Consider the following 18,806-nt stretch of genomic DNA (forward strand, 5'->3'; position numbering starts at 1 on the left):
AAAAATAAAGCTATTTATTGTAGGTCTCAAAATAAAACCCATACTGAATCTAATTTTTCTAGATTTCACTGGCTCAAATTTTTAAATTTGGGCTTCTTGTTTTAAAAAAACAAATAATAACTATTTTCCCTATTTTTGAGTATTTAGGAAGAGAAGAAAATCTTTTTACTTTTTATTAAATAACCTCAGGACCAATTATGCATTATGTTAACAACAGAAAAGAGATATATTGGATTAAGGCTGCTCATCAACTTGACTTAATAAGAGGTCAAAGTACAAGGTGAATAGTGGTGATTTTTATACATCAGCCATTTTAAACTTTGAAAAAACTTTCTGCTACCTATTACAGATTGTTGTTAAGAGTCTAAAAATATTTTTTCATTTAGTCAAGATGAACAGCAGCACATGCAAGACATATTTACTTATTAGCATCTTCCATATGCCATATGCAGTTGTCAATTTGTTTCTCAAAGCTTCATTTGTGAAGGTAATTCCTAGAAGGTGAGTCACTCTGAATAAACTTTCATCTATCCTTTTGTGTTTGGAACTATTTTAAAATTCATGAGCTTCAAAGTTTTGCACTTCATTTAAGATGAGGCTTTCAGGGGGCGCCTGGGTGGTTCGGTGGGTTAAGTGTCTGCATTCAGCTCAGGTCATGATCTCAGAGTCCTGGGATGGAGCCCTACATGGGCTCCCTGTTCAGTGCGGGGTCTGCTTCTCCCTCTGCCCCTCCTCATGCCACACTTGTGCTCGCGCGCTCTCTCTCTCAAATACATAAATAAAATCTTAAAAAAAAAAAAAAAGATGAAGCTTTCAGAAATATTTAAAATCGTTTTATAGTTTTATATCTAGTAATACATGTAAAGCATCATTATTAGTGATAATAAGATTTTGTTGGTTACTATGGTACATATGAAACACCTGACTAAACCCATGTCAAAATTTGTTTTTCACTCATATTCTCATTCTTTGATCCATTTGCCCCTTCCAAAACTACCTATTTGGCTCTTCCTGACCATATTGAATGGCTTAATCTAGCTCCCAACTTCATCCATAATTCCTTTCTTTTCTGGCAATCTCCCCATTCAGTCTCTTACTTTCCAGCAAGGCCTTATTTCTTTTTTTTTTATTTATTTATTAGAGAGAGAGTGAGAGAGAGAGCGCAAGAGGGGGTAGGGTTAGAGGGAGAAGCAGACTCCCCGCCGAGCAGGGAGCCCGATGTGGGACTCGATCCTGGGACTCCGGGATCCTGACCCGAGCCGAAGGCAGTTGCTCAACCAACTGAGCCACCCAGGCGCCCGCGAGGCCTTATTTCTTAACAAAGGGCCTGAATGATGAGAATGCCTAAATTCAAATCCTGGCTCTTAAAAATCTGGTCAAGTCACTAATTTTCTGGGCCTCAGTGTACTCATCCATAAAAGATTGGTAACATCCATTAACAGATGAAGTTAAGTGACCAGCTCAAGTTAATACCCCCAGCTAGCAAAATTCAATGACTCTGTTTGAGTCTTACTACTGGGCTCTTTGATCCTGCTACATACTGGCAAATTAGAATAAGAATCAAAGGAGAAGGCTACCTGTTAAGATAGTGAAAAACAGCCAAAAGACAAATACATATGTGTCTTATTTTTCTTTTTCCTAAGTCTTCATAAAACAATAACCCCTTGATGTAAAAATCAAAGGGAAAATAAAAAAGAAAAGAAAATCCTTAGCTTTCTACCTATTTTATAGCTTATTATTTATTTCCCAAACTAGAATTGAATCTTTTAAATGCATGATTAGCAACATGTATTTAAAAAAAAAAAAATCCAAGGGGTTTAATACAGCTGCCAGAATCAATCCAAAATGGGACACTGCATCATGGTGGGCATGATCACCACACAGAAAACAAGGACTTCTGGGGCGCCTGGGTGGCTCAGTTGGTTAAGCGATCTACTCTTGATTTTGGCTCAGGTCATGATCTCAGAGTCATGAGATCAAGCTCCACATCAGGCTCCATGCTGACAATTGGAGCCTGCTTGGGATTCTCTTTCTCCCTCTCCCTCTGCCCCTCCTCCCTACTTGCACACACTCTCTCTCCATTAAAAAAAATTAATATGAAACGTCATTACAAAGACATCCAGTTTTCTTTTTAGATTTATTTATTTATTTGAGGGGGGAGGGGCAGTGGGATAGAGAATCCCAAGCAGACTCCACACCAAGCGCAGAGCCCAACGCAGGGCTCGATCTCACAACCCAGAGATCATAGCCTGAGCAGAAACTGAGTCAGATGCTTAACCAAATGTGCCACCCAGGCATCCCAAAAAGAAATCCCAATTTTCTTAAGCTTTGTTAAAATTCCATTAAAATTAAAAATTAAATATATATCTAAATATTAATTTTTCTATTTCCACCTATAAATGAGTTGAGAAAGTAGCATCTACAATGAAAGGCATACAAAAAAAATCAATTGCTACTACAGTATTATATGATTTTATAGTTACTATTATCAGTACTGACTATATTATTTAGTTTATTTAATTTTTAAATTATGCTACCAGTAATACTTCTCAAAGACTAAGAAAATGTGGCTAGTTGTATAGTTTTGTTTAGTCAAAGGGACAGTATCAGAGAAACCCCTAAGAGCAACAACATTTAAATATTAGTCTGATAACTAAGTTATACAATCAAGACTTGCTAAGTGCCCATGAGACTTTAAAGTCTCGTTTCCAGGGTGCCTGGGTGGCTCAGTTGGTTAGGTGTCTGCCTTCTGCTCAAGTCATGACCTCAGGATCCTGGGATCAATCCCCATGTTGGCTCCCTGCTCATCAGGGAGTCTGCTTCTCCCTCTTCCCCACCCTTTGCCCCTCCTCCTATCATGTGTGCACGCGTGCTCTCTCTCTCAAATAAAAAAATCTTAAAATATATATATATAGATACAGATATAGATATAGATATCTATATAGATTCCTTGGATGCCTGGGTGGCTCAGTCACTTAAGCATCTGCCTTCGGCTCAGGTCATGATCCCAGGGTCCTGGGACCTAGTCCCGCGTCGGGCTCCCTGCTCCGCGGGAAGCCTGCTTCTCTCTCTCCTGCTCGCCCGGCTCCAGAGGAAGCCTCCCTCTCCCTCTGCTGAGTTCAGTTACCCCAGCGTTTCTCTACAGCAGACAGCACTGGGAGGAGCATCTTCCCGCGCATCTCCGTGCATCTGCCCACTGCTCCCCCTGCTTTTGGCCGCTCTCTCGCGCTCTCTCCGACAAATAGATAAAATCTTTACAAAAAAATTCATTTCCAATGATAACCTTCTGTATAATTAATCTATACAAAATGCAAAATGTAATCCAATTTAGGTCTTTTCACCCAGGAAAACTTCTAGACCAAATTAATCTAGGATAAAAGAAATAAAATTCTACAAACTGATTCTGTAATCTTTCTGCTACTTCCAGATACACTTCCAATTTGGCAAGTGTCAAAATTATAAAGCAGGAATGGCCAGCAGATAAAATAACCTTTTAAAAAATTTGAAGTAGAGGCGCCTGGCTCGCTCAGTTGGTAGAACATGTGACTGTTAATCTTGGGGTCATGAATTTAAGCCCCATGTTGCGTGTAGAGCTTACTTAAAAAAAATTGTTTCAAAATTAAAAGTTTATTTAATAAATAAATAAAAACTGGACTAGTATTGTCATGTGAAAGTAGGAAGAACAAATGTGACAGAAATACCACACACAGGGGCACTTGGCTGGCTCAGTCAGAAGAGCATGCAACTTTTGATCTTGGGGTTGTGAGTTCAAGCTCCACATTGGGTGTAGAGGTATGAAAGCGAGAAAGCGAGGAAGAGAGGAAGAGAGAAAGAGAAAGAAAGAAAGAAAGAAAGAAAAGAAAAGAAAGAAAGAAAACCTCCCCCCAACACCACACATACACACACACATGCACACATGTAAGCCAGAATCTTACTTACCTCATGGGCTAACATTTTATAGAGTTCTTCTCTAGTTACAGAAATCCTTTCTCTGTCTGTACTGTCCACAACAACTATTACAAACTAAAATAATTACAAAAAAATTAATGATTATACAATTTGATATTTATAAAATTTATAGAGTACTTACTTGATTTATAGACCACAAATATCAAGAATTTAGAACCTCGTGATATGGCATTATTGGAAAACCAAAGATACCTACTAAACATTGTGAAGCCTAAAGGTTTGATCCATTTCTAATTCAAATATTGTTTGCTAATTTTTAAGAGAAAATAAGAAAAAAGAATATGATGCTAACACTCTATTAGGATATTAATATTCTAACCAATATGTAACATGTTTGTTTCCTAAATTAATATCTTGAATGGTAATGAGACGATACCCATCTATGTGCACCCAAATCAGTATCAAAAAAATACATTATGATCCTAAATTTTAGATATTTCTACAGATATTATTTATTAATATCAATTTGAAACTCTAAAAGGGCATGATAATGGGAGTAATGTGACAGCTAAATCAATTTTTAAAAATCAACAAATTGAAAAAATAAATCCGTATCTAAAACCATGCTCTCTTCTTTATGTAAATGGTACCCGCTGTCTGCAAGCACAATTCTTTCCTGAACTGATGATGAGACTAGCGTCAGAAGATGCAATGAGACTCGTAAAGGAGTGGTGCAGTACTGAGCTCCACTGCACCTCTTCCTCACCTCTACGAGCACCAAAAACCACTAGGGAAACAGGAGCAGAAATGGTCACTTTATGTGGCACAGGTAATGCCATCAGGCTAACTTTGACTGCTTATAATTAACATGCACTATTTATTTTTTAGATCTAGCTTTTCATTTCCAGATAAACCACTGGTAATTTGCAGGGTCTTTTCTATTTTTCAGATTTCATTAACAATACGGCAGATGGCTGAGCACTGCTACTTTACCTCTACTCTCACTTGATACTTACTGATATGTGGCTTTATTACTATAAGACCGGTTCTATTCCAAGGCATTTTAATAAAACTGTTAATTTTTAAGATGTTGTCATAAGTTTGATACCTGCAGCATTATACATAGACGTACTAGCCATATACATACACCTTCCCTTTTCCAAAAAACATGATCAAATGCTTAGTGAAGTTTTAGGGGATCAACTCATTAGAGACACTTAATAGTGTCTTAATAACATAATATTCATCTTTATATACATTTGGAGTTTTATTACCTTATAATCACCACTACAAAAATGACTGTCACAGCCTTTCAATTTATAAAATCGGTACAATGAAGCTCTCAAACGTCATAGGTCTGAAATTTCCTCTTGGGAAATAACATGTAAATAAAAACATATGATTATGTCTAAATTGCTTTATAACCAAAAAGAAAAAGAATTCTTTTATGTGCAATTGTGCTGCATTAAAGAACATACATAGTAAAAGTTTGGCCAGGATTCAATCCTCCAGGACCCTCTCATTTAACTAGGATTTTCTCTATGCCTACAAAAATAAATAGTAAGAGAGAAATGAAATGACAAACTATGAGATGGAACTCACTATAAAAACAACTACTTAAGACAAGTTGTGGGATCAATACATAATCAGACTAATCAATTACTCCCTCATTCCAATTCCCCCTACAGAGGTTCAATGACTGTAGTTACACAATGACACCGAAAGAGGGAATCAAAGATTCCACTGTGTTTAAACTCTACTTTTATTAACATACTGGGCTATTTCAAAAAGATTAACTATAAGAGTTCACATCGAGAAGATGTTTCCCAAGCATTCTATTCATAGAAGTTTTAGTATATTAAGAAACATTACCTCTGTGTTAGTATAGTAAGTGTTCCAAGAAGAACGAAGAGATTCCTGGCCACCAATATCCCACATTAGAAAACGTGTATTATTAATCACGATTTCTTCTACATTACTTCCTATTGTAGGTGATGTATGTACAACTTCATTCATAGAACTGGGGGGAAAAAAGTTCAAATATATTACAATTAGCAAGGAAGCAAGATTGTTTGAGCATTTTTCAATTAAGGGATAAATCAGCATGAGTTTTTATATTCATACCCAAATGGCCCTTTCTGCTAGCTCGTAAGAGTGAGTTAAGGGTTTAAAGAGAGCTGGGACTAGGTAGTAAACTATCTTAAATACTCTAGATTCATTCCCAGAACCAAATAAACAGTATTTCTCTACTTTCTACAAGCAAAAAAAAGTGAGCATGCTCTATGTCATATAAATTCCTAGTTCTCTTGAAACAGTTGCTTAAATCTGGCTCCTGGTTTATAGTCAACCTGTCTTCTTACAGAATAATTTAGGTTCCATATAATTTTTTTATTGCTTTTGTTAATCAAGTATCACCCAGGCAGAAAAAATAACTGAACAATTAAAAAAAAATTTAAAGTAGTTAATACTTACAATTGGTAAAGGATGGTAGTTTTCCCTGCATTATCCAGCCCAACAATGATAACTTTGTGCTCTGAAATAAAAAAAAACACCAGCATTTAATTAAAAACAAAAATTTCTAAATTTTCTATTTTATCCATTCTTTCCAGCTATGTTATAGTTGAGTGCATGGCACTTTTTACTTTTTTGGAACTCGAAAGAATATCCTAGCAAGACCAGCAGAAGTGTGCCATTAATTTCACCTTCCCACCCTCTCATTCTACACAGAGAACTCTCACCTTTTTAGGAAGTCAGAAACACTATATTCTTTCTAGTCTATGGAAGTCTACTCTCACTAAAGTATCCCAAATGTAACCACAATTTAAAAATGACTTAAAGTGTAAATGTTTCACACTAGACTAGGCCATTTAAGTTCTAACTGTGAAATTTAGGCATCAACTGGATAAAGTGGAATAAATGAGAAGGAAAAAAAGGTCAGCCTTTAAATCTGGTAGCAGAAGGCCAGGTCCCATCATAGGTGATCGAAACTATCTGAGTACATTTAATACAGCTGTTCTAACATAACAACCAAATCTAAGAATGTATGGTTATGGTGGCAGTGACCCACCGCCCCCACCTTGGCCTCTATGGCACCACTTTCTCTAAGTTCTCTTCCTCCATCTCTTGATATTTTTTTCCCCACTGACTCCTCTTCCTTGGGTCTTCCTTCAAAAACATCTGTTTCCCAGAGCTGTCTTCTTGCATTCTCTTCACATTTTATCAAGGCATTCTTAGGACCCATCTATTTCTATGCTATCCAAAAACTATTCCAAAGATAGCAGTGTGTGGAAGAAGCTCATTTCCAAAGATGGCCTCTGGATACTCATGTCCCCCTATAGTCTTCCCTTGCTCCTGACCCCCTGTGAACCTCAGGGGTCCTATGACTCACTTTTTTTTTTGTGTGGATATATTAATTGTTCTTTTTTTTTATTATATGTTAATCACCATACATTACATCATTAGTTGATGTAGTGTTCCATGATTCATTGTTTGCATAGAACACTCAGTGCTCCATTCAGTACGTGCCCTCTTTAACACTCATCACCAGGCTAACCCATCCCCCCACCCCCCCATCTATGACTCACTTTTAACCAACAGAATATAACTGAAGTGATACTGCATGACTTCCAAGCCTAGATCATTACAAACCTTGCAGCTGCTGCCTGGCTCTTTTGGACAACTCTCCTTGGAGTAAACCAGACACCATGTAACAAGTCCTACTATCCCAAAACCATTATATAGATGAGTGAGAAAGCCTAGACTAATTGTGTGGTCTGACCTTGTGGGGAGAGATCACCCCATGGTTGCCCCTAGCTTTTCCAGCCATCCCAGCTGAGACACCAGACACACAAATAAAGCAGCCATCTTGGATATGCAGCCAGGTCAAGCTATAGATGACTCTAGTTCTAGCTGCCAACTGCAACCAAATGAGAATCCCAAGCTAGAACTTCCTAGCTGAGCTCAGTCAAATCACAGAACCATGAGAAATAATTAAAAATTATTGCTTTAAGTCACAACATTTAGGAGTGGTTTGTTACACAGCAGTAGATAACACAAGCACTAGGGAAAATTTCTATAATTATGTGACCTTGGGCAGATAACTTATTTCTCTAACCCTAAGTTTCCTCACTATAAAACAGGGAGGGACAACAATACCTATCTTTCAAGGTTGTACAATGATTAAGATAGCACATGAGTAGTGCCAACCCCAAGAGATAGAGTTCCTAATCCATATTCCCAAATCTCTCCTAAACTCCAATCTATCTAGTGGACAGACACAGTGCCACTCAACATATCCAAAACCCAACATTCAAATCTTTTTCTAAATCTATCATACCTAATTTGCTTAATGACATTACCACGAATTCAGATGCCCCTGGAATTTATTCAGTTTTTCCCTCAACCCCAACATCTAATTTGTCACCAAGTTCTATGTATTCCCCCTCAAAAATATATCCTGAACCTGCCTCCTTCTGACTGTCCTAGTTGTAGTCCTTCTCATTTCTTACTGTAAAACCTTCCCTAGGTGGACTGTCTCCAATCCACCTTTCTGTTTCTACAGTAATTGTTCTACACTACAAAGCTGGTTAACACCACTCTTAGTTGAATGATGGCTCTGCGGGGATGCCTGGGTGGCTCAGTCAGTTGAAGTGCCTGACTCTTGATTTCAGCTCAGGTCATGATCTCAGGGTCGTGAGACTGAGCCCCATGTGGAGTCTGTTTCATGCTTAAGATTCTCTCTCTCCCTCTGCCACCCCCCCCCCCCCAAACTTGGGCATGCCCTCTCTTCTTCTCTCTAAAAAATAAATAAATAAAAAATAAATGACAGTTCTCCATTTTGATAGGAAGACAAGACACAGGTTTTCAGCCTAGTAAATAAAGACAGCCATAACTGACCAGGCTTCAGCTTTATCTCTCACCACTACCAGCAGGTGTCTAAGCTGAAATTCAAGCCATTCTCCCCACATGAGCCACATATCTTCACAGCAAACATTTCTCTACCTCTAGTCAGTTTTTCCTTGAGCTGGAATTATCTTCTCCAATTCTCCATTTAGGGAATTTCTACTAATCTTTTAAATTTAGTTTTCCCCCCAAAATCACTTTCTCATGCTTTTCCACAATACCTCTAACATAGCACTTATCATAATTATTTACACATACACTAATCTTCAAAGCTTAATGAGGCACCCTTCCAGTGTATAGATCACATGCTAATCATCTTCATAATCCCAGTAACTACAACTTTTCCTGGCACAAGGTACTCAATAAATGTTGAATTAATTCATTTTTACCCTATAAATAATGAGGATTATAAATATAAATAATAAATAAATTGAGGATTATAACACGTCACAGTAAGGATATCTTTAAGAAAAGCCTTTTCAATCGGATGGTAGAGGTTTTCCAAATAGTTGTCATTTACCCTGGAGGGGAACACCTATTATACAAAAATAGGAAGATCAAGTAAATAGAAAATTTTAATACAATCCATTTTATCCAATCACTCATCTCTTTGAAGAAAGGGCAAGCAGCTTAGAACCACTAGGGTTCTAAAGAGACATGACCACATTTTCCCCATATAGGTTCTTAAAAATAATTTTAAAGATGCAGGGCCCACTCTTTAATCTTTAGGGATGACTAGGGTAAAGGAACTGAGAAAATGATCAAATACAAAGATGATACTTATTTTAAATAAAGGGTTAATAACATATAGAGGGCATGCTAAGGTAAGTTCAGTTGAATGACCACCAAAAGGCCTCACTGGGTGACATTTCTCTGGTGAATTTGCCTAGTGTATGGCCCTTCATCTCCTAGGTCCACAAACTCAATCCTGCTATTCAGAGTAGACAGGACTCACAGAAGGCAATTCACAGAAGTGACTAATATGTCAACAAGAATGCCAAAATGAGTAACATACAATGAGACCAAATGTTCACAACTACCTGACAGTGCAGTCTAAGGAAGAGTAATAGGGTGGCTGAATTAAAATTGGTTTACTTGGAGAACACAGAATCCCATCAAAGGCAGTTACTTTATAGGCTGTAGTGACTGGATAAGTCCATCTTCACATTAGGGCCATACCTGCATTAGGGCCAGACTATTGAATTCTTTAAGCAAGGCATCTTTTCACCTGGAAAGTTTTGCTTTTTTTTTTTTTTTTTAAGATTTATTTATTTTAGACAGAGCGAGCAAGCGAGCAAATGCACAGGGGGGTGGGGGCAGAGGGAGAGGGAGAGGAAGAATCCTCAAGCAGAGTCCCTGCTGAACACAAAGCCCAATGCAGAGCTCGACCTCACGTTCTCACAACCCTGAAATCATGACCTGTGCTGAAATCAAGAGCTGGATGCTTAACAGACGGAGCCACCCAGGTGCCCCGCACCTGCAGTTTTCCAATGGCATGGCAGTTTTGCCTCTTTAACTCTATTTTTCTATGTCCCCACGTTAAGCATTCTTCTTTTGATGGCATATCTCTTCTTCAGTTCTATTAATACAAGCACCTATAGACATTTTAATTAGGCAGAATTCACATCATGCTATACCCTGATCTCTGACTTGGATAAAAGTTTTTTGCTTCCTACTTGAATACTAATTTTTGATAATATCACTCTCAGGGGCACTCAGTGGGAGTCTGTTTGGGATTCTCTCCCTCTGCCCCTCCCCCGTGCTCTCTCTCTCTCTCAAATAAATAAATCTTTAAAAAATATATCATTCTCAAAATGTCAGCTATTTTTAGTTCCAGGAATACCATTTTGTAACCCCCTTTGTATTGTATTAGCTATAGGACTAAATTTAGACAGACTTGCCAACACTCAGAAAGAAAATACAATTACTCTGACCAATGTGAGAAATACCATTCTAGGGACGCCTGGGTGGCTCAGTCGGTTAAGCTTCTGCCTTCAGCTCAGGTCGTGATCCCAGAGTCCTGGGATCAAGCCCCGCTTCTCCCTCTGCCTGCCGCCCCCCCCCACTTGTGCTCTCTCTCTCTGACAAACAAATAAGTAAAATCTTAAAAAAAAAATACCTTTCTAAAAACAGTACAAAATTAATAGGAGCAAAAACAAATGATACAAATATAGGCAAGAATCTATGATAAATAACTATAAAGAATGACTAAAAAAAAGTGTGTGTGTACAAATTAACACAGAGACCCCAAATACAAACAAAAGCATTGTCTCTTACGAAGTCCTTAATCACTTAAAGAGGTTAAACTTTTATTCTAACCATGCGACCATTTTTCAAAGTATTCTGCTACTCTTCTTTTGTAACTGCTTTCAGAGCCTGAGGTACACTGTTTTGGAGCATTCCCAATGGTGGCAGAACCCTTTAACTGCTGAAGATGATTTTGATTTTAAAGGGAGACAAGAGCCACTTGATATTATCTCAGCCATAACGAAGTAAAAGATAGCTAAAATTAGTGCTATCTTTTTGCTGTTAAATGAGGTATGATCCCTAAATGCTAATGATTTAAAGATTTGTCTCAAAGGAAATTCTAAAAGGAGTTTCAATATGTATTTTGAGTAATAGCAGACATAGCAGTGGAAAAACTCTCTGGCCTTCTAAAATGATAGTTCTTAGGGTGAAAACTTACCTGGCTTTGTTTTTTAAAGCAGTCTCCTTATTTTAGCCATACACCATAGGACTTATTTCCTGATTCCAAATATAGTACTTTTCTACCACTTGTATAAGGAAGGACTAACTAGACAAAAAAATTCTACAGAAAGATTTTTAAATTTTATTTTACTTATTTATTTGAGAGAGAGGGAGAGAGAGAGTGCACATGTGTGAGGGGCAGAGGGAGGGAGGGGCAGAGGGAGAGGGAGCAGCAGACTCCTCATTGAGCACAGAGCCCCATGCGGGGCTCGATCCCAGGACCCTGAGATCATGACCTGAGCAGAAGGCAGACGCTTAACTGACTGAGCGACCCAGGCATCCCCAGAAAGATTCTTTATCATAACTGACCATAAGATATGATAAGCAAGATAAAACGGCTGTGAACACAACCACTATGCAATAACACAGACGTAGCCTGAGAAAAAAAGCACATGGCAGAAGAGGCTCATACCAGAGGATTCTATCTTCTCCTAACACAAGTTAGTTGCCTGCTGAGGATAGGATGGGGTTTTTACAGCCACTGTATAGGATGAACTAGAGAATCAATAAGCTGAAATTAGATAACATAACCTGTGAAGGATAAAGATTTAAACTGTTATTAAAAGTCTTTCTTCAGTAGTCCTAGAAATTAAGAAAGCACACTGGGGAGAGAAGGTATGGTGGATGGTACAAGATGAGAATTGTCTGGCATGTTGGAAAACAGGAAAAAAGAGCATCAAAGATGGTGATAGGGGAAGTAATAAAGTAGGTCATACCATTCTCCAAACTGGAAACCTCCCCCTTCTATTTCATTTTACAAACTCATTAAATTCTTTTGTCACCAAAAATGCATAAATATGCAAACATTTCACCAAACTCTTAAGACAGAAATAGGTTTCTAAAGTGCATCAAAGGAATGCAAACTAATATAAATTGAACATACGAGGTTAAAGTATTTTTATTAACCGAAAAGAGGGGAGCCTGGGTGGCTCAGTCAGTTACGGTGTGTAATAGGCTCAAAGATAAAGGTGCCAACCTCATGGTAAAAAGCCAGTTTACTACCAAAAACAGGGTTAGATTTTTCAGACTTTCTAATACTGTATCAACTTCCTTTGGAAGTCCTTAGGCTCCTTCACCACCCCAGCCTATTCCTCCCATTACCAAGATGGAACAGAATTCTATACAAAACCTAAATTTGTAGCCAAGAAGTATTATAAGGCACTTCAAAACAAATACTCCACAAAACCTAAAATATAACATGCATACTAAGAGATAATGTTATTACGGGCAAATGTAATAAAACTTTTAGCTATTCCAATTCTTTGATGCATGTGATTCATTACAGGTTTAGTGTTTAGTATGATTTTTCTTTTAGAGTATCTATGCCACCGCATTCTTACAATTATATTCAGAGAAGCCCAAACAACTACCCACTGTTACAGTGCTTGGAAAGAATTCTGAATTATCATTTAGGCTTCAGTTTCCCAATCAATACTTTACTATTTTGTCATGAAAATGTTCCTTGTTTCCCCGCTTCGTTTCTTTTCGACTCATCCAGGCAGCCTACCAGTTCCATTCATTGCCAGGTTCTAAAAGTCAATACATATATTCCTCCAACTACCAGTCAGTAAATTAAAAGAAAAGATGTCACTGTCATCCTGGAGGACTTTTATCTCTGTGAATCACACCAAAGTCAAAAACCACAAATACTAAGGCAGATAAATTGAGAGTCATCCTGATTCTTCATCCTCACCTCATATCCAAACTATATGAAAACCTAATTTTATCTTACATAGAGCAAAAAATCCATTTGTCATGTTCTCTATCATTCTCCCAGTCCCTAGCACAGAGCTTGGAATAAAACATGTGCTTAATAGAGTATGAAGAAATAAATCAGATCTGGAAGATATAAAGATTGGAAAGGCAATATCTGATCGAGTCACTTTGTATTAAAAATTCCATTTTCAAAATCTAAAAGTATCATCAACAAAAAAGTTTGAAAACTAACTTGGTATTCATAACAATGGTAGCGAAGTTTCAGGAAAAAAACAACTTCTCTTTTGCACTAAGGTTGCTGAATGAAAAGCAATGACACGACAAAATTAGAGATGCAATCAGGAAAGAGAAACCACACAATAATCTGAATCTGCAAAGTTTAATATAAAGAAAATAACTATTAAAGAGGATCAAAGTAATGAGGGATTGGCTAAAAAAAATAACTCTAAAGAGTATGGGACTGACAAATGTAAGGAGAATCCACTACAATTAGGGGCTGAGCTAGAGCTTCTTCCCACCTCCCAGGACTGAGATGCGGACCTTTCTGGGGCCTGGTTGTGGCTCACTGAATGGCGCAAGAAGTAGCTGTGGGGACTTGGCCAGTGGATCTTGCTGCAAATTCTCCCTCTGGGGTATTGGGGAAAACGTCATTGAGAGGTATTTTGCCGGAGGGCCTCCACGCTGAAATCAACTGAAGTGGGTGCTAGAAATTGCGGGCAGCTGCTAACCACTATTCAGTGCAGGAGCCAGCCACTAGAGAAGGTGTTCACACTCTTAAAGCAGGGCAGAACCTGCTGAAAGCACACTGTACCCAGGAAGAGAAACTTTCCTCCTGCAATGTCCCTCCAATGCTGTCTACTGATAAAGCTCAATATTGTGCCAGCTGGCAACAGAAAAATATTTAAAGGATCCAGTTCCATATCCACAGAGCTTGCAAGAAGGATGATTTGGAGCTAAATTTTATCGTCATAGTCCAACCCTTTGGCTACTGAGCTTCATATGTACTCTTCTACATATCTGAACTCCCATACAATAAAAAACAACAGCAGCAGGGGCGCCTGGGTGGCTCAGTCGTTAAGCGTCTGCCTTCGGCTCAGGTCATGGTCCCAGGGTCCTGGGATTCGGCTCAGGTCATGGTCCCAGGGTCCTGGGATCGAGCCCCACATCGGGCTCCCTACTCCGCGGGAAGCCTGCTTCTCCCTCTCCCACTCCCCTGCTTGTGTTCCTGCTCTCGCTGTCTCTCTCTCTCTGTCAAATAAATAAATAAAATCTTAAAAAAAACACAAAAATCAGCAGCAGAGGTGGCTTTCCCAGCACCAGGCAGCTTCAAACATTCATTCTTAACTTACTCTTTTCCTAAAAACCAATCAGAAGAACAATACAGGCTTATCAATAAGGAAATTTCACAACTTATTCATAGTTTACCTAAGTTGAGCTAACGTGAATCCTTCTTATACAAAGACAGTTTTTGTTTGTTTGTTTCTGAAGAACACTAACCATGGCACTAGATGATCTTGGTTAAAATCCCAGGTCTATCTGTTAACTGCAGAGCCTTAAACAAGTTACCTAATGTTTCTTTGTCCCTGTAAAATGGGGAGAAGTCTTCCTCATAGGGTTGTTGTGAAGACTACATCAACTAAACTGTGTAAAACACTTAGACCCTAACCTCGCATAAGTCAGCAAATGTTAACTGCTGTTATTTTCTATAGAGATGGAGTTAGCTTATTTTCTGTCTCCCCACACTAGAATGAACACTCCATAAAGGCAGGGACGATTTGTGTATTTTGTTCCCTGCTTTATCCTCACCACCTACAATTCCTGGCACGAAGAGGTGCTCAAAAATATTTAATAAACTGCTGATCACAGCCCTTCTATATTAAAAGACATGACTGGTGGGGTGCCTGGGTGGCTCAGTCGGTTAAGCGTCTGCCTTCGGCTCAAGTGGTGATCTCAGGGTCGTGGGATGGAGTCCCACATCGGGCTCCCTGCTCGGCAGGGAGCTTGCTTCTCCCTCTCCCTCTGCCTACTGCTCTGCCTACTTGTGCTCTGTCAAATAAATAAATAAAATCTTTAAAATAAATAAATAAAATAAAAGACACAAGTGGCAACTCTTCAAAGTCCTAATGTAATAAGGACTTATAGTTTAGTAACTGAGAAACCACGGGGGGGTAAAAATCAAAGAAAAAAATTATGTCAATCTCTTCTTTATTTTATGTTTTTTTTTTTTTTTCGGGGGAGGAGGCAGAGGGAGAGAGACTCACTCTTAGGCAGGCTCCACGTCCAGCACAGAGCTGGCACAGAGCCCTACATCGGGCTTCATCTCACAACCCTCAGATCATGAACTGAGCTGAAATCAAGAATCGGACGCTTAATCAACTGAGCCACCCAGACGCCCCACCAGTCTCTTCTTTAATAAGACCAATATCTGCAACATATTTCTTCAGTGTTTTAATTTGGCATTTACTAGTCACATGGCCTAGGAAAATCACTCCACTGGAACCTCATTTTCCTCTTTTGAGAAGGCAAGAATAGCTACTAAGAACTGTTGAAACATTTTTTTTTCTTTAAATAATGTATACAACAGCATCTAGAACAAAGTTTATAATCTACTGAACTCAAGTATCACCTAAAGGCAACCTCTGGTTTTTCAAGTTTGAGCAGTATGCAATTAGCTTGCACCGCACTCGACCAAGCTATGCTTAAACTGAAATTATTCTAAGGGTGTTTCAGATAAAAGAGATATGGTATGGTTTAAGTTTCACCAGGATGGCCAATTCTGCAATCCCCTAAATTCTTCCTTCCAAGAGTTTATGTGAAAAGGACATAGGATTGTGTTATATATCTTCTGAAGGGAAAATAAAGCACCCAAGATATATCTGACATATATAAAATATATATAAGATACATGTATTTCCAATTTAAAAGAACCAAAAGACCACCAAGTATCTGACACTAGATTTAATAGTGAATATTTTGAAAAGTGACCCTACTAATGACAACCACATCATCTAGCAGGATAGTTTATGCACATTTTCACAATATTTTGACATGTAAATTTCTAAAACTTAACTCCATTAGTTCCTCTTACTATTAATTTCCCAACACTGAAATAGGTGTCCAGTCAAAAATAACCACAAAATACAGGCAACATGAACACCCTATTAGCAATTTTTAGTAGTAATGATGCAATAGCACTCTCATTATTTACTACCTGCAAGGAGCTGTTGGCAAAGCTCTAATTCCCTCTTAAGTTACAGACACAAATAATTTTATCATTGACTTGAAACAGAAAGTGGAGATACCTCATTTTTCTTGCAAGACTAGAACTCAATCAACAAGCAATATAAATCTCATAGCAGAGTTGAAATACTAGCTTCACTAAAAATAATACAAAAATTATGGAGCTTAAAACTAGAATAGATCCTATCTACTACTAACACCACCAATTTTACAGCAATGTAAGTTTTCATTCTTGAGACCTAGAGATTACCTTTTCAAGATTTGTAGGCTCCACAGTCACTTAGTTAAGATCCCTGGTGTTCTACACTGAGAACATCTAGACCCAAATAAATGACTGGGTCTCACTTCTCCTCTTCCAACAGAAAAGCTCGCCAGAGAGAGTGCAGTCTAGAACTGGTTTTCTGCACTTTATGAAAAATCCCCGTATCAGAAAAATCATTTGAAATACTACTCTTCCGCAGAGCATCATGTGATCTACACTACCATCTTTTTTTTTTTTTTTTTTTCTTTTTAGATACACAAGCAATCACAAGTTTAGTTCTGCTCCCTTCCCATCATCTTACAGGAGCAGCTGGGTCATGAAGGAGAAGTGGGGATAATAGATGCCACCACTCATTTAAGTCTTTATTGGAAAACTTTGGAATGTGACACCAACACCCAGCTTACCCAAGAGAGAACAGCAAACCAAGTTAGTGACAGCAAAAAATGATAAATCACCCAACTTGACTTAAAAAAGAAACAAATGAACACCACTAACTATACTGTATCTCAATGACTATGGAGTCTTTCTGTTAAAGTTGTATCCTCCTTCCTCAGTTTTAGACACTCATTTTGTAACAAATTTTAATAAACCTGATATGCATTTCCAGGCAGTGTTTGAATTCAGATGAACTTAAGCATCCCTATATGGTAATATAGGTAACTTGCTAGTTACCTATATTAACAAATGTTTCATATGGCAAGTTTTCAAATGCTTTCAGTGAAACACAGTTTTAATCCAGCCACCCCCAAAACACCCTCTACTTAAATAATCAACACAAATATGATCTTAAGCTTAACCTTACACACAAATATAAATATGGGAAAAGGAGAGCGGTCTATCACCAATCAGGATGCATTAGTCTCCCCAAAGTGGGGGATGGAGGTGCAGGGAGGGCTCATAAACCTGAGGTGTATTCAACAAGAACGATTCCTCCTGTTTTCCGCATTCTGCAACCCTCCGTCGCTCAGTGTTGCGGCTCGGGTCATGACCTATAACCTCCACTCGAGAGCCAACATTTCTCCGTGGTGTCCAAACCCAGTTGCTGGAGGAAAAGGGGCTACAGGATAGGCCAGGCCGTGCCACTCAGGGACATCCGACGTGGGGCAAGAAACCTTTTCGACTCCAAATCGAAATCCGAGCAATGGGTGCATTTGCAGAATGGATTTTTCAAGAAGGTCCCTTAAGACAAAAAAACCATTCCCGAACTCGGGAGTGGGATCTGAACGGACCCCGGGCCCGCATCCACGCAGCCCCGACCCAGCGCCGAGACGCCGCGCGACCGTACCGCCCACAATCCGGAAGTATTCGGAGACCACCCCCCCACCCCCCAACACACCCAGCCAGCCAGGGCTGACCCTCTCCCCCACCCGTACGCCCTCGGCCCGCGCCCCTCACCCTGGTGATTGAATAGTCTCCATATCCTGGTGAAGAGAATTCCCATTCTTGGGCAGCGGACCCCCCTCCAGCCACCCGGGCCGCCCGGCCTCCCCCGGCTCAGGCTGAAGGGGAGGCGAGAGACGCGCCGGAGCCTCCGCCTCTGCTGCTGCTGCTCCCGCGCTGGCCGCCAGTTCGCTTCCTGGGAACCGGAGGGAGGCCGAAGGCCAGGGCGCCCTGCCGCGTGCGAGGCCCCGCCGCTGCCGCCGCGGCACTCGCCTGGCTCGCGGACATCGCCGCCGCGTTGTCTGCGACGAGCCTCGCGGGCCACCGTCCTCCCCCAGCTCCTCTCAGGCGGCTGCGGTGGTGGCGACCACGCGGGCGGGGGAGGAGAGAGGCGAGACGGATGGTACGCGAGCGCGCAGGCGCGCGGCCGGAGGGGCGGAGCCTGGGGAAGGGCGCCCGCTTGGCTCTCTCGTGTGTGTATAACCAGGTGACCTGCAGGCTGCGGGACTGAGCCCGGGGCTCGAGGTAGTACGGGCGGCGATTGTGACAGATCGCTCTTGCCTGCTTGCTTTAACGTCCTCGCCAGTTTTCTGTTTTTCCCTGCATTTCCTCGACAGAGCCATAATGTAAATATGTTAAATGAGTGCCT

General features: G+C 39.7%; 1 protein-coding gene across 3 annotated transcripts in view; it reads right to left on the reverse strand.

Annotated features, from left to right (window-relative positions):
* ARL5A (ADP ribosylation factor like GTPase 5A) overlaps positions 1 to 18,535 on the reverse strand; it is a 34,043-nt gene extending 15,508 nt beyond the window's left edge. For 2 of the 3 annotated variants that reach the window (XM_021702767.2, XR_002481059.1), the window contains exons 1-4: positions 18,173 to 18,535; positions 6,382 to 6,442; positions 5,782 to 5,929; positions 3,940 to 4,023 (exon numbers count right to left, since the gene is read on the reverse strand). In XM_021702767.2, the coding sequence (XP_021558442.1) occupies positions 3,940 to 4,023; positions 5,782 to 5,929; positions 6,382 to 6,442; positions 18,173 to 18,218 (339 nt within the window). In that variant the 5' untranslated portion in view covers positions 18,219 to 18,535. The remainder of the gene's footprint in view (positions 1 to 3,939; positions 4,024 to 5,781; positions 5,930 to 6,381; positions 6,443 to 18,172) is intronic. The other variant, XM_021702768.2, reaches the window with a different exon arrangement.
* Between the last annotated feature and the right edge of the window lie 271 nt (positions 18,536 to 18,806).

The sequence above is a fragment of the Neomonachus schauinslandi genome, chromosome 3 (genome assembly GCF_002201575.2).
Source record: "Neomonachus schauinslandi chromosome 3, ASM220157v2, whole genome shotgun sequence".
NCBI classification, from domain to species: domain Eukaryota; kingdom Metazoa; phylum Chordata; class Mammalia; order Carnivora; family Phocidae; genus Neomonachus; species Neomonachus schauinslandi.